Source organism: Phyllosticta citriasiana, assembly GCF_038021145.1.
Source record: "Phyllosticta citriasiana strain CBS 120426 chromosome Unknown IWZ02scaffold_18, whole genome shotgun sequence".
Taxonomy (NCBI): Eukaryota; Fungi; Ascomycota; class Dothideomycetes; order Botryosphaeriales; family Phyllostictaceae; genus Phyllosticta; species Phyllosticta citriasiana.
The window spans coordinates 411,135-424,155 of record NW_027117295.1 but is presented as its reverse complement, the minus strand read 5'-3'; the positions used below and the strand labels follow the sequence as shown (position 1 = coordinate 424,155).

At 54.9% G+C, this 13,021-nt stretch overlaps 5 protein-coding genes across 5 annotated transcripts; 3 read left to right on the top strand and 2 right to left on the bottom strand.

The window, feature by feature from the left end:
* Positions 1-533: 533 nt before the first annotated feature.
* Positions 534-1,638, top strand: IWZ02DRAFT_437201 (uncharacterized protein; the record flags this gene model as incomplete). Its single annotated transcript, XM_066766595.1, has 4 exons — positions 534-580; positions 604-898; positions 948-1,319; positions 1,384-1,638. The coding sequence occupies 4 exons, from the start codon at positions 534-536 to the stop codon at positions 1,636-1,638; spliced, it is 969 nt and encodes a 322-aa protein (XP_066618282.1).
* A 2,785-nt stretch (positions 1,639-4,423) lies between these two features.
* On the top strand, positions 4,424-5,523 carry IWZ02DRAFT_112579 (uncharacterized protein). The gene has a single exon (XM_066761383.1). It carries the CDS (start codon positions 4,662-4,664, stop codon positions 5,361-5,363), a length of 702 nt encoding a protein of 233 aa, XP_066618281.1. The 5' UTR covers positions 4,424-4,661; the 3' UTR covers positions 5,364-5,523.
* A 339-nt stretch (positions 5,524-5,862) lies between these two features.
* Positions 5,863-7,106, bottom strand: IWZ02DRAFT_112402 (oxidoreductase). Its single transcript, XM_066761380.1, has one exon. It carries the CDS (start codon positions 6,917-6,919, stop codon positions 5,870-5,872), a length of 1,050 nt encoding a protein of 349 aa, XP_066618280.1. The 5' UTR covers positions 6,920-7,106; the 3' UTR covers positions 5,863-5,869.
* On the bottom strand, positions 7,106-9,045 carry IWZ02DRAFT_112425 (myosin-like coiled-coil protein-domain-containing protein). Its single transcript, XM_066761382.1, has 4 exons — positions 8,363-9,045; positions 8,166-8,314; positions 7,875-8,118; positions 7,106-7,793 (listed from the first exon to the last, which is right to left on the bottom strand). The coding sequence occupies exons 1-4, from the start codon at positions 8,798-8,800 to the stop codon at positions 7,293-7,295; spliced, it is 1,332 nt and encodes a 443-aa protein (XP_066618279.1). The 5' UTR covers positions 8,801-9,045; the 3' UTR covers positions 7,106-7,292.
* Positions 9,046-9,564: 519 nt separating this feature from the next.
* IWZ02DRAFT_386143 (Metalloenzyme, LuxS/M16 peptidase-like protein) lies at positions 9,565-12,665 on the top strand (the record flags this gene model as incomplete). The annotated part of the gene is made up of 2 exons (XM_066765448.1): positions 9,565-9,890; positions 9,935-12,665. The coding sequence occupies 2 exons, from the start codon at positions 9,565-9,567 to the stop codon at positions 12,663-12,665; spliced, it is 3,057 nt and encodes a 1,018-aa protein (XP_066618278.1).
* Between the last annotated feature and the right edge of the window lie 356 nt (positions 12,666-13,021).

Here is a 13,021-nt window from a genome sequence, read left to right as displayed (position 1 = left end):
GGTCTGGTGTGATTAAGGAGCGCCGGAGTTGCTGTGAAACTTGCTTCCTTTTTCAATGCTCTTCTCTTGATATGACAAACCTTCGACCACACTGTGCCCGATTCAAGGGTTCACAGCAGAAGGATGTCTGAGCCAGATTTTTCATGGTCTGGGCCGACCTTCTCTTTTTCTTTTCTCCTCTTTCTTGATTTTTCCGGTTGGAAATCTCAAGGTGGTTGGGTCTCAGGGGACCCTGCTTCTTCTCTTTTCTGCTTTTTCTTGGCTTTGCCGTTGCGACATGCTCGTGGTAGTTGGCTTGTGGGGGAAATGGTGATTGGGTTCTAGAGTGGTCTAGGTAGACAGGTCTGAGTACACAATCAAAGGTCTTTTCAGTAATGAGAGCGTTTCCGGACTTGACTTGAAGTAGCTACACACGGAGCAGCGTGCGTCTCTGTCAGATCAACTACAGTCTTGCCAGTCGAGTAGTGTATGTTCTCGACCTTTCGCGTCTTCAACAAAGCCGCGAACCACCTCCGCTATGCAAAGAAACCTCTATGAAGCTCATTCATTTGGCTCCAATGAGCCTCAAGGCTCACTCAGGGTAACTCTTTCTATTCCTCTCAGCCCGACTGCTGTCCTGATCCATAACCTCGCGAGATCCGAGAAAGAATATACGATCTCGTCATCACAAGACGCCTTTTGGTTGGGAACGCGAAAGATGTTTCCCGACGGGACCTGGCGATGCACGTACTTCCACAATCGTCCTGAAGACGACAGAGAGGAGGGCAGATACAGAGATCCCCCGCGAGTCTTCCCTTCGATGCCGGCTGTCTGCAAGCAGATTCAGGAAGATTTTCTGCAGAGGATACACGCCAGATTGACGTTCGTGATTCGAATCTTCGACCACCAGAACGCGCATGTGAGTTGTTCTTTGCCAGACTCATACGTTTGGAACTGACAGCCTACAGTTCCTTGGAATCCCATCGCCGATCCCATACATCGATTTCATCAAAATCAAACACTTGATCTTGCACCTGTGGGTCGAGCCAGCCCAAGACTTCTTGTTCGGAGCTAGTCACGAGAACGCTTTCATCAGAGAGCCTTACTCTTTAAAGTACAACGCGACTGGATCTCCGCAAGAGGCCACGCTGCACCTCTCCGAGAGCAGCCAAAGCCCGACACCATACTTTGATGTTCAGAAGTATGGTTGCACCAACGACCATGCTCTGTCGCAGCTGCTCCAGGCTCAGACGGAGAACGTGCTGCCCACCCGTCATTTTTCAAAGTTCGGAAGAGCTCTCCACAAGCTCCTTGCGGCTATGGGGGAGTCAAACGAGCTTGTTTCGCTTGGGACCTCGCATTGTGCTGCCCTTCCCGGCGGCAGGATCCGAGCAAACCAGGTAGGTCATCGAGCCAGAATCCGAGGCTGAGTTCAGTGAAGAAGAGATTCATCGCGCCACCCAATGCGTCGAGTGGGCAAAGCAAGAATATACTGGCCGAGGCGACTCAGTCTTGCCTGACCGTAGCGACTTTCCCGTTGGATATGAGGAGGACGCCCTCGCTCGTTACTCTCGCTTCTGCGTTGGCGTCAACGAACACATTGAGGGCGATTTCAGTTGTGGCTGCCCCAAGGGCGATATCGAACGCGGCCAGTGGTAGAAATCTTGAAAGGTACGTTCGAGAGCTTGAATGTCGGATTCATGGACTAACAAAGTTGGCAGTCACAGATCGATCGAAAGATGGATCCTTTCAGAGTTTGGTGGTCTACAATGCTGCATTGTCAAGGTCTGGGGTCGATGCTTTGAACCACTCTTCTTGTCGCTTTCTCTGCGGAAGGTTGTGGTCTGAAGCATATTGAAAGGGGCAAGAGAGCAAGGGGGGGAAGAAGGTAATAGTACAATCAGGGGGAAAACAGAGAGATACAGGGAATGAAGACGTACGAGAGATTCTTCCACACCCCCTTCAGAGACAGTCAACAGTCAGTCAAGGGAGCTGAAGCAAAGGAAGAAGATGAGTACGATGAACACCTGGTCAAAAGCCACCTCTGAGCGGCCAAGCTCGATCCTTCCGGACCCTGAAGGATCTACCATTGGAGACGCAGCTCGGATTGCCTTATCACGGAGCCCTTTTCAATCGTTTATTCTAGCTCTTCAACACTCTTCGATGCAACACTTCGTCGCTCCAGCGAAAGTCTGAGCCCAACGGCGTTTTGGGATGCTGAAAAAATACGGAATTCATATCATTTCCCAGCTCCCTCAACTCCTGGAGGCTCGTCGTGTCGCATCTTTCCCGCAGTTCAACTCGGACTTCGGCAAGGCAGTAGCAGATTTCTTCATTGAACTGGGACGCCGCAAACAGACCAGGAAATTGAAAAATTGCGTTTTGGATTCGAACTACGAGACACTTGCGACCTGGGCCAGTGTAATTGCATACACACAGGATCGGGTCTGAGCGAGCTCATGCGTCCCATCGCGCTACTCCATGGATTATAGGACTTCAATGTGTGCATCGAGTTTCGTGAGGGGTCGGGCAACGGCCCGGGCTGTGGTTACGAGCCAACTCGAACGATTCTTGAAGAGGAGATGCGAAAGCTCAAGTTCCGAGTCGGTTTATATCGAGCAGGCTGCAATCGCAATCTCGATATTACTTGCGACTGTCTCAATTGCTTTCCCGCCCTCGAGGGCCACGGAAACCGGTGCTTTGATGAGAATGGACGACCGCAAGTCGAAGAAGAGTTTGATGAGCAGGCCATTCAATTGGACATCGACAAAGTTGAATCGGAGAAGCAGCGCATCGAATTGGCCATGGGAAAAGATTACCTAGCTCACCAGAACCACAACAACAGCTTCTCAGAAGACCATGATGAAGATGACATGGCACGGTTCGACGGCGTCGGATTCCAAATTGGTCTTCCTGAGCACATCACCGACGACTATTGCCAGTGCGCCTATTGTCATCTTGCTTCTGGAGATTGGTCGAATCTGGACCACAAGGGAATGGAGATCCGCAGCTCACCACGGTGCGTGGAGATGAAAATGAGTAGACTTGACCCGCAGGTTCGTAAAAACATAGTTTTGCCCGCATCACTGAGCCTGCTCAGGATGGGTGGGAGGATTGCCTATTTCGAAGGCCGATCAGGTCAGTGGCTGTGAACGAGACACTCGGCAAGATCAGGACTTGAGGTGCGGGGATTCGCTGAGGTTGCTCTTCATCATAGCTAGGTGTAGGTTTGAGTAGACGTTGCAGCTTTTCTTTGAATTTCTTACCTTCTTCTTTTCTAGCTCTGATTACACAACCTGGCGGATCACAAAATAGATAGGAGTGACTGCTGTCGTTGCATGGTGGGAAACCCTAGCTGTTATGAAGCTTTCAGTCAGTGCTGAGTCTCAATGATGCATCGACTTACTTGCCATGAAGATGCAACCGGATTGCTAAAACAATGTACAGGAACATAGGGAAGACTCCCTGTATGCCGCGCTTGGAGTGACGTTCTTCCTGTCCTCACACTACAAGCCCTTCTCCATGAGCTACTCTGGGGCCTGTTCTGCCACATACATCCCGGGAGATTTTGAAGCAAGTCCTGAACTTTCTCCTCACACTCCTCCGGCAACTTTAAGACCCCAAGCTAGCGAAGCACACATAGAGCATGTCGTGACCACCGCCTTCCGTGTTGTGCTTCTTCTCAGGCTGGAATTACATCTCAGTCATGCGAGTCCAAAGTGACACCTACACGTCCTGTTCCTAGAAATGAAAGTTGATTGTGATTCCGTGAAGTCACATATAATGATCAAAATTCTTCTTGCAACATCTACACACATCAGTGTGAACATACACTCACCAATGCCTGGACCATTAATGCTCCTTAGCTGCTACCCTTGTGGTTCTCGCGTCGACATGTGTTCGCACTCAGGGGAGACTCAGGGGTGCAATCTCGCCGCGGCGACCTCTCGCGTTCCCGCAACCTTGCTCCTTGGGATGGCGGCGCGGTCCCTGCCTCGCAGCCGCGTTCTCGGCGCCGTGCATGTGGTGTTGTTCGTATCCATACCCGCACTCCTCGAACCATCGTCACGATACACGACGTTTGAAATCCACCACCAGCTCGTCTCTCAAACTGAAGCTCAAGCTCTTTGTCCTCTTATCACCACCACCATGTCTGACGACCTCGTCTCGCCCGCTGTCCAGCAGCAGATGCAGCAGGACAAGTAAGTCCCTCCACCATCTCATCCGCAATCGAGCCCGCTGACAGAGGTCCACCGCCTAGCCTTGAGAACCTCCTCCTACTGCCCTTCTACCCCGAGCCCGAAAGCCACGATCAGACAAGCCAGTTCCTGCTCAGCCTGCCGCGCGAGCCGCGCGACATGATCTGGGAGTGGACGGCGCGCGGCATGCTTAGGCGCGGAACGCACCGCCGCTCGAGCAACAACAGTCTCAGCGCGTACCTCTTCCTGCGCGAGAGCGAGAACGACCGCCCCAGGAACGGCCGCCACGGATACACGCCGTACCAGCGCTTCGGCGCCGTCGCCACGTCGCGCCAGCTTCGGGATGAGTTTGTCGAGGCGCTGCACCGCGTCGCCGCTTTTGCGCTCAAGTTGCTCAACTACCGCAACGCCAACGTGAGTGATTTCCTTGCTCTTTCCCTCACCCAGACTGGTTTGCCGAATGGTTGCTGATCTCTGCCCGCGATGATGCAGTTCCTCGGCCCGCCGCGCCCGTTCACCCTGCTCAACGTGAGGTTCATCGCCGACCTCATCCTCGACATCCCGCTCCAGCACGAGGACTTCGCCGTCCTGGACACCAACCCGGAGAAGAGGAAGCTCGCCGGGCCCTTCTCAATCAAGTACACGGCGAGCGGCCGCCTGGAGGACGCGCAGATCCTGCTGTCGGCCTCGTGGTTGACGCCGCCGCCGCCGCTCGCCTTCTCCCTCGCCGGCTTGCTCGAGGCCCGCACCGCGCGCGGCTTCCCGCACCGCCACGACGCCGGCTTCGGCCTGCAGTTCGATCGGCTGCTCGACGCGCTGGCCTGGCGCAACCGCCTGCGCTCCTTCGACGTCAAGCTGGTCCTGCCGCCTGAAATTGGTGCCGCGCCGGCCAGCACCATCGACTCGCAGACCGGCATGGTCGCCTTTGTCTCGTCGCTGCGTCGTCTCCGTGGCGTCAAGAGGGTGGTTGTGGAGGTCTGTGCATACCGCCTGTTCTCCACGGACGAGATCAAGGTTGAGGAGGCCTTCAGGCAGGTCTGTCGAGAGGCGGCCGTCGGCATGAGGACTTTTGGTCGGCATGACGACTGCTGCGACTGCCTGGAGTGCTTCCCCGTCCTTGATTATGGTCCCGGAGAGGTGATTGCAGAGGAGGAGGAGGAGGAGGAGGAGGAGGGAGGAGGTTGAAGGAGTGGGCTGTTGGAGATGGAGAGTGACGAGGAAGAGTACGAGCCATGCTAGGGGAGGGGAAGGTGATGGTCATGGGGTGAGGAATTAATGGTGTTTTGGCTTTCGGAGTTCAAGAGTTGGGGTCAAGTTAAGAGTGCCGGGTCATCATAAGTCCGGGTTTCGGTGGTGCTGGGCATGCAAAGCCTTGTAGAATAGTTCATCCGCGGTCAACGAATTGGCCCGAAATACATCTCGTCTTCTGCTTATCGATTAAATTCGTCAGGACTTTGCTTAGTCGTTGACAATACTTACAACATGCAAAGTGAGTGCAAGCTGATTATGCGAACGTGAATGCTTCCTGTCCGCGTCTCTTACATGCACGAATGCTCCCCCACCGTCCCTATCTACATTATCAAATGCGACTCAGCTACCTCTCTTGCGATCGACAAGCTCTTGACTGCCTGGTTCTTCCAATCCGAATCCTCATGTAACCTCCCTCTTCCACGTTGAAAGCTCTCGATACCTCACAGCTTGCTTTTCTCTCCGTTGCCTACAAACTGGTAGCCCGCACTCAACCTCTCAACCGCCTCTTGAACCATTTCCTCCACAATAGCTTTCGCGGGCTTGACGTCGCGAATGACTCCCGCGACCTGGCCCATCAAAAACGGAATGTCAAAATCGAGACCATCGTCCATGTCCTTTATGAGCGGCACGATTCCCTTTTCCGTCAACTCCTTAATCTTCTCAGGCTGCTTCTCCCACGCGTCGATGTACTCGTTGAGCCGAGCACGCAGCGGACGCCCACTGACGACAAGCGTGCGCACCGTATCGTCAAAGCCAGCAGTCAGCACCGCCTCCTTGTGAGCGCGCGAGCAGCCCGCCTCCTCACTAGCCACAAAGCGCGTACCGACCCAGACGCCAACGGCGCCAGCAACGAGGGCAGCAGCGAGCCCGCGGCCGTTGCTGATGCCGCCCGCGGCGACGACCATGGCCGGCTCGCCCGTCAGCGGGCTCTTGTACTTGCGCGCGACGTCGACGACGGCCGGGATGAGAATGTTGCCTGAGATGTCGCCCGTGTGGCCGCCGCCCTCGCCGCCCTGCGCGCACACGAGGTCGACGCCGGCCTGCAGCGCCTTTTCGGCGTGCTTGGGCGCCCCCACCATGTTCATGACCACCACGCCGCCCGCGTGTAGGCGCTCGATGACGCGCGCGGGCGGCACGCCGACTGCCGACACGAATAGCCGCGCTCCTTCGGCCAGAATGACGTCTACTAGCTCGTCCAGCTGCCCGTGTGTGTAGTCGTGGTTCGTCTTGCGCGCGTTGCCGCCAACCTGGGGTAGCGCCAGGTCAACGCCGAATGGTAGGTCTGGAGAGGCCAGGTGAGATTTCAAGTCGTGTATGAGGGCTTTCAATTGCTTTGGTGTGTATCCTAGACCGCCGATGACGCCAAGACCTCCGGAGTTGGAGACGGCGGCGGCAAGAGGTGCGGTCGAAATGTGTGCCATGCCAGCGAGGAGGATGGGGTGGCGAATGGATAGTAGGCGGGTTAGCGGTGTGGTGAGTGTTTGGGACATTTTGGCAGAGAAAAAGACAGAGGCGTTGGCTCACGGGGAGAATGAGATAAAACGAAAGCAGTCTTGTAGTTAGTCTAGAGGCACATCCATCATGATATATTGCGCGTGGAGATAGCGCGTCGTTATGGCCGGCGTGTTCGGGGGTCGAATTGCCTTTGGGGTGTCGATTTGCGGGGAAGTGCTCAACCTCCGAGGCAGTGGACCCTGAATTGCCGTTGGGTGACACCACGTGACGTTTGAGGAGGACCACGAAGTCGAATCGAGTTGAATCAATCACTGGCCAATCAGCAGACAAATTGCCAAAGACCGCAACCAAGATGGAAAACAACTTGTCCTGCCACAACCTAATCTACATCGACATGACGCATGTGCATCAATTCTTCCTAACTCCATTAGGCTGACCATTGGCCTTGCAGTTGGCCTTGCCATTGACCATGGCCTGCGGCGGTGGTGGCGGAGGACCATATACCTTGGCCTGCTCGGGACCTTGCCTCAGATCAATAGCCTCCTCTTCAGTATCCTCATCGTATTCTTCGCTGCCCTCCTCGTCGTATTCGTCATCATCGAGGTATTCGCTCTCTGTTCCGTCGTCTTCGGCATCGAGTTCTTGCGATGGCATCTGACCACGTCCTTGGGCCTGCATGCTCCGGCAGAGCTTTTCGAGGTTGTCATTCTTAGTGCGCAGCCTCTGCAGCTCGGCATGGTTGCGTTGCCTTTCCTCGGCCATTTCGAGGATGTTCTTGTTGGTCGCCTCTTGCTTGCGAGTGAGTATTTGGTTCTCCTTTTCGAGACGCTTGGTCTTCTTGGTCATGTCCTCCATTTCGCGGCGGAATGTCAGAAACAAGTCATTCGAGTTGTTGAGCGTGTCCTCAACCTGCTTCAAGGTCAGACCATTCCAAACATTTCCACAGGTGAGCAGCGGCCGGACCCATAGGCGAGACATGTGCAAACTCACCTGCTTGAACTTCTCCACGTAAATGTTGAGCTGGCTGCGGAGCTCGGCTTCGGTCTGGGAGAAAGTCGTGACTTGGCGAGTCAGCTGGTTTGATTTGGACGACTCGAGTTCTTGTGCTTTGCGTTGCCTGTCGAGCTTGACTTGGTGGTAAATGACCTCCAGCTCCCTGACGCGCATCAAGGACCTGAACTGCTTCTCCTGGCATTCTTTGAGATCCATGAATGACTTGAACTTTTCTTGGAACCTGCATGCTGTGAGCATCGTGTCTTCCGGGCCTTGGTATCCACGTACGCCTTGTCCAAGTCCACGTCGACCTGCTTCGACTCTGAACTTTCCTTGGAGTTTACGACCTCGTCAACGTCTGTAACCATGCGGTCGAGCCGTGAATGCAATTCCTCGCGGTGGCGAGACTCGGTTTCTTGACGCTGCGCATTTTCCTCCTATACCCAGTCAGCTTCCCGCCCGCTGCTCTTGCCAATGTGACGTACTTTGAGCTTCTTGTTCTCCTTTGTCAGGTCGCGCGACATTTTCTCCAGCTTTTCCTTCATCGTGGTCATCCTGTTCAGCTCCGTCTTGCCCGCATCCTTTTCCTTTTGCAGCTGATCCGCGCGCTTCTTGGCCTTGACATGTTCGCGCTCGGTCCTCTTCATGTCGGCCAGCAAGGTGGTGTATTTCCTGCGGACTTCGTCGACGCGCTTCATAGGCGATTCGATTTGCGACAGCAGCTGGGAGAGCTCGCGATTCGCCTTTTTGACCTCGCGCTCAATTTCGGCATCATAGTCTCGCTCCCCTGCGGCGTCCAGCTCCAACTGCGCAATCTTGGCGGCAATCTGCTCCGAGGCATCTCTGGTATCTGTGCCCTTTTTATTTTTACCCTTCTTCGAGGGGGGACCGGCGGGGGCCGGAGGAGGGTTTGCGGTGGACATTTGTGGGTTGTCGGAGTCAAAATGTTCAAGGCGATTGTATCAAATGGTGGGTGGTGGTAGAGAGGGTGATTTGACGTGGGTTTTTGCGCCACGGTTCGGGGCGCGTGCCAGTGTCTTCACCAACGCTCTGGAACCAGCGACACTTGAAGAGCCGCGCAAACGGCTGATCAAGGGATTGTCGAGGTGAGGGACCAGAGGTTGGGCACGACGAGGAGCTGCAGGACGGCGTTCCGAAGGTGCCGACGGACAAGTCCACGAGCGACTCAAGGTGGTCGTTTGGAGTCGGGATTAGACTGCAGTGGCGTAAAGAGCGAGGGTATGAATGGCTGGTGGCGGGCGGAGATGGAAACGGAGGCTGTGGTGGAGAATTGAGGTGGATTGAGGTGGATATGGGTCGATGTTGAGCGCTTCTCCAGGCTGTGGGTTGTCAATGTTTCCAAGCACAAGCACGGGCGGGACGGACGACAGACATGGGCATGGAAGACGGACAGACAAACGCACCTTGAGCTGGAGCTTAACCCAACCTACAGTTTGTATGTTCTTCTCGCCTCCAATCGAGACGAGCGCACAAAACGTCATCCACTTCGTCTGATCCAGTGACTCGATCGGTACTGCAGCATCCAATGGCCCAGCACTCGTCTAGTCAGCCCAAGCCCGCCGCCCGCCGGCCCTTGCGCCGAACCACTACCGCCGTCACCACCGTTGGCGCTCTCGCCGCCATCCTCCTCGCATTCATCCTCTCGCCAGATTTCGTCCACCAGGTCATGCTTCGCGCCTCGCAGCCGTCGACATGGGCCCCTCGCTCCCTCTCCCTCGCCCGCTGGCGTAGCGCCTCGACCGTCACCAACCTCAAGCAGTACCCCGCCGTCGGCGAGCGCATCCACGGCTTCACCTTGAAGCGCGCAAAGCACTTTCCAGAGCTCGAGTTGACCGCCCTGCACCTCAACCATGACAAGACTGGCGCCGACTATCTGCACGTCGCTCGCGACGACTCCAACAATGTCTTTACCATTGGATTCAAGACGAATCCGCCGGATGACACCGGAGTGCCGCATATTCTCGAGCACACGACCTTGTGCGGCAGTGAGAAGTTTGTTCACGCGCCCTGTACTGGAACCATGGCTGACAGCTCAGGTATCCGGTCCGCGATCCCTTTTTCAAGATGCTGCCGCGATCATTGTCCAATTTTATGAACGCCTTTACGTCCTCCGACTACACCAGCTACCCATTTGCCACCATCAACCAGCAAGATTTCAAAAACCTCATGTCCGTCTACCTCGACGCCACTTTGCGACCACTCCTCAAAGCCAGCGATTTTACCCAAGAAGGCTGGCGCATCGGTCCTGAGAACCCGCTGGAGGAGGCTTCGGCAAACAACCAACTAGCATTCAAGGGCGTCGTATACAACGAGATGAAGGGTCAAATGTCGGATGCGAGCTACCTCTACTACATTCGCTTCCAAGACCACATCTTTCCCGCAATCAACAACTCTGGAGGCGATCCGCAGAAAATCACAGATCTGACCCACGAGCAACTACAGAAGTTTCACGCCGACCACTACCATCCGAGCAATGCCAAAATGTTCACTTACGGCGATTTCCCCGTTCAAGACCATCTTAGGGAAATTAATGCGCAGTTGGAAAAATTTGACAAGATCAAGGTCGACACGGACATCAAGGTCCCAGTCAGCCTTTCCAAGGGTCCGCAGAATGTGAATGTCAAGGGTCCAATCGACCCGCTAGTTCCGGCCGACATGCAGTACAAGACGTCAACTGCGTGGCTGGTCGGCGACACTTCTGACATTCTGGAAACCTTTTCGCTGGGCGTGCTTTCATCTCTGTTGCTCGACGGCTACGGATCTCCTTTGTACCGCGGGCTGATTGAGGCGGGTCTTGGTCCCGACTGGAGCCCCAACACTGGACACGACACATCGGGCAAGATTGGCATCTTTTCGGTGGGTCTGAATGGCGTCAAGAAGGAGGACGTTCCCAAGGTTAAGGAGGCCCTCTTCAAGACGTTAAACGAGACCAGAGAAAAGAGTTTTTCTCAGGACAAGATTGACGGGATTCTGCATCAGCTTGAGCTCAGCTTGAAGCACAAGACCGCCAACTTTGGCATGGGCTTGATGTCGAGGCTGAAGCCGGGCTGGTTCAATGGCGTGGATCCTTTTGAATCTCTGGCATGGAATGACACGGTTGAAGCTTTCAAGAGGGAGCACGCCAAAGGAGGCTACCTCGAGCGGCTTATGGATAAGTGGCTCTTGAACGACAACACCCTCACATTTACCATGGAGCCGTCGGAGAGTTTTGCACAAGAATTGGCTGCCGAGGAGGCCAGCCGACTTGCCTCGAAGATTCTCGAAACCACCAAACAATTTGGAACGGAAGAGGAGGCCAAGAAGTTCTTGGAAAAGCGCGAACTTGATCTTCTCGAGGAACAAGAGCGTGGTCGCAATCAGGATCTCAGCTGCCTTCCCACGCTCCGCGTCAAGGATATTTCACGGCGCAAGGAAAAGAAGCCTGTGCGAGACAGCGCATTGGGTAATGTCAAGGTCCAGTGGCGAGAGGCAGCCACCAATGGCCTGACATACTTCCGCGCTGTCAATGTGCTCAAGGACCTCCCTGACGAGTTGCGCGAACTCATCCCGCTCTTTAGCGACTCGATCATGAGACTTGGAACCAAGAACAGGACCATGGAGGAACTTGAAGACTTGATCAAGCTCAAGACTGGCGGCATTGGCGTGGAATACCACTCGGCGACGTCACCAAAGGCCATCAACGACTTTGAGGAAGGTCTGGTCTTTTCCGGATACGCATTCGACCGAAACGTACCGGCAATGTACGAACTTCTCAATACGGTCATTCGGGAGACTAATTTTGACGGCCCCGAGTCTGAAAAGAAGATTCGTCAACTGCTTCAGGCGTCTGCAAGCGGAGCAGTCGATGCTGTTGCAAGCTCGGGTCATGGCTACGCCAGGCGATTCGCTGAAGCTGGCCTGACGCCAGCGGCAAGATTGCGCGAGCAAACTGCTGGTTTGACTCAAGTGCAATTGACTGCCAACCTTGCTGCTCGAGGCAACTCGGAATCTTTGGCCGACGTCATCTCAAAGCTCAAGACGATACAAAACTTGGCTGTTGCCAACACCACGAACATGCGCGTCGCATTGACGTGTGGCTCCGAAAGCTCGAAGACAAATGAGCAGGCTCTACAAAAGTTCCTCTCGTTGATGCCTACCAATGCGACCGAAATGCCCAACGTCTCCCGCCTTACAACATACCCGCGCAACGCAAAATCCTTCTTCCCTCTGCCATACCAAGTTTACTACTCCTCCCTCGCACTTCCCACGGTCCCCTACACCAATGGAAAGGGGGCGCCTCTTCAAATTCTCGCCCAGCTTCTCACCCACAAGCATCTTCACCACGAGATTCGCGAAAAGGGCGGCGCGTACGGAGGCGGAGCGTATGCCAATGGCCTAGGCGGTACCTTTGGCTTCTACAGCTACCGTGATCCCAACCCGCAAAACACGATGCGCATCATCAACGAGTCGGGCGTTTGGGCGCGGGACCGCGAATGGACAGAGGGCGAGCTCGAGGAAGCTAAGCTGAGCGTTTTCCAGTCGGTGGATGCGCCCGAGAGCGTCAGCCAAGAAGGTATGAACCGGTTCCTCAGTGGAGTAGACTATGAGATGCAGCAGAAGAGGAGAGAGCAGCTGCTAGATGTCTCGATTCAAGATGTTAGAGAAGCGGCGCAGCACTTTTTAGTTGACGGCGTGGCAAAGAGCAACGTTGCGATTCTGGGTGAAAAGAAGGATTGGGTCAACAAGGACTGGGAGATTCGCGATCTGGGAATGGCGGAATCATCTTAGGCGTTTTCAGGCGTCGGCGGAAGCACAACAAAAGGTTTGATCGATTTGAAGACGTTGACGGGTTTATGTCAGCGCATGTAGAATTCCACTCTTCTTCCGTTTGTAGGTCCCTCGCAAATTTCTTCTTTCTCTACCCACGCGCAAAAGAACAGATCCAAACCGCAGCGTCTCCGGCTCTCAATCCATGTCGGCAGTCGTTGCAGCGTCCTTCAGGTCGCTCAAGCGCAAGATGTATCCTTCGAGCTGCCAGCATCGCAGAGCCCCGGCTGCCTGGCAGCGTCTGGTGGTTTTGCATGTTTGCGGCTGAAGGGCCGCGAAGTCACAGACCTGCGAGTGACGACTTCCTCACTGCGCGG

Excerpts from the sequence above, each read along its gene's own strand:
- IWZ02DRAFT_112402 (XM_066761380.1), bottom strand. The coding sequence starts at position 6,919 with ATGTCCCAAACACTCACCACACCGCTAACCCGCCTACTATCCATTCGC.
- IWZ02DRAFT_112579 (XM_066761383.1), top strand. The coding sequence starts at position 4,662 with ATGATGCAGTTCCTCGGCCCGCCGCGCCCGTTCACCCTGCTCAACGTG.
- IWZ02DRAFT_112425 (XM_066761382.1), bottom strand. The coding sequence starts at position 8,800 with ATGTCCACCGCAAACCCTCCTCCGGCCCCCGCCGGTCCCCCCTCGAAG. Across the intron at positions 8,315-8,362 it reads AGGAGAACAAGAAGCTCAAA|GAGGAAAATGCGCAGCGTCA; the intron begins GTACGTCACATT and ends GACTGGGTATAG. Across the intron at positions 8,119-8,165 it reads GACGTGGACTTGGACAAGGC|GTTCCAAGAAAAGTTCAAGT; the intron begins GTACGTGGATAC and ends CACAGCATGCAG.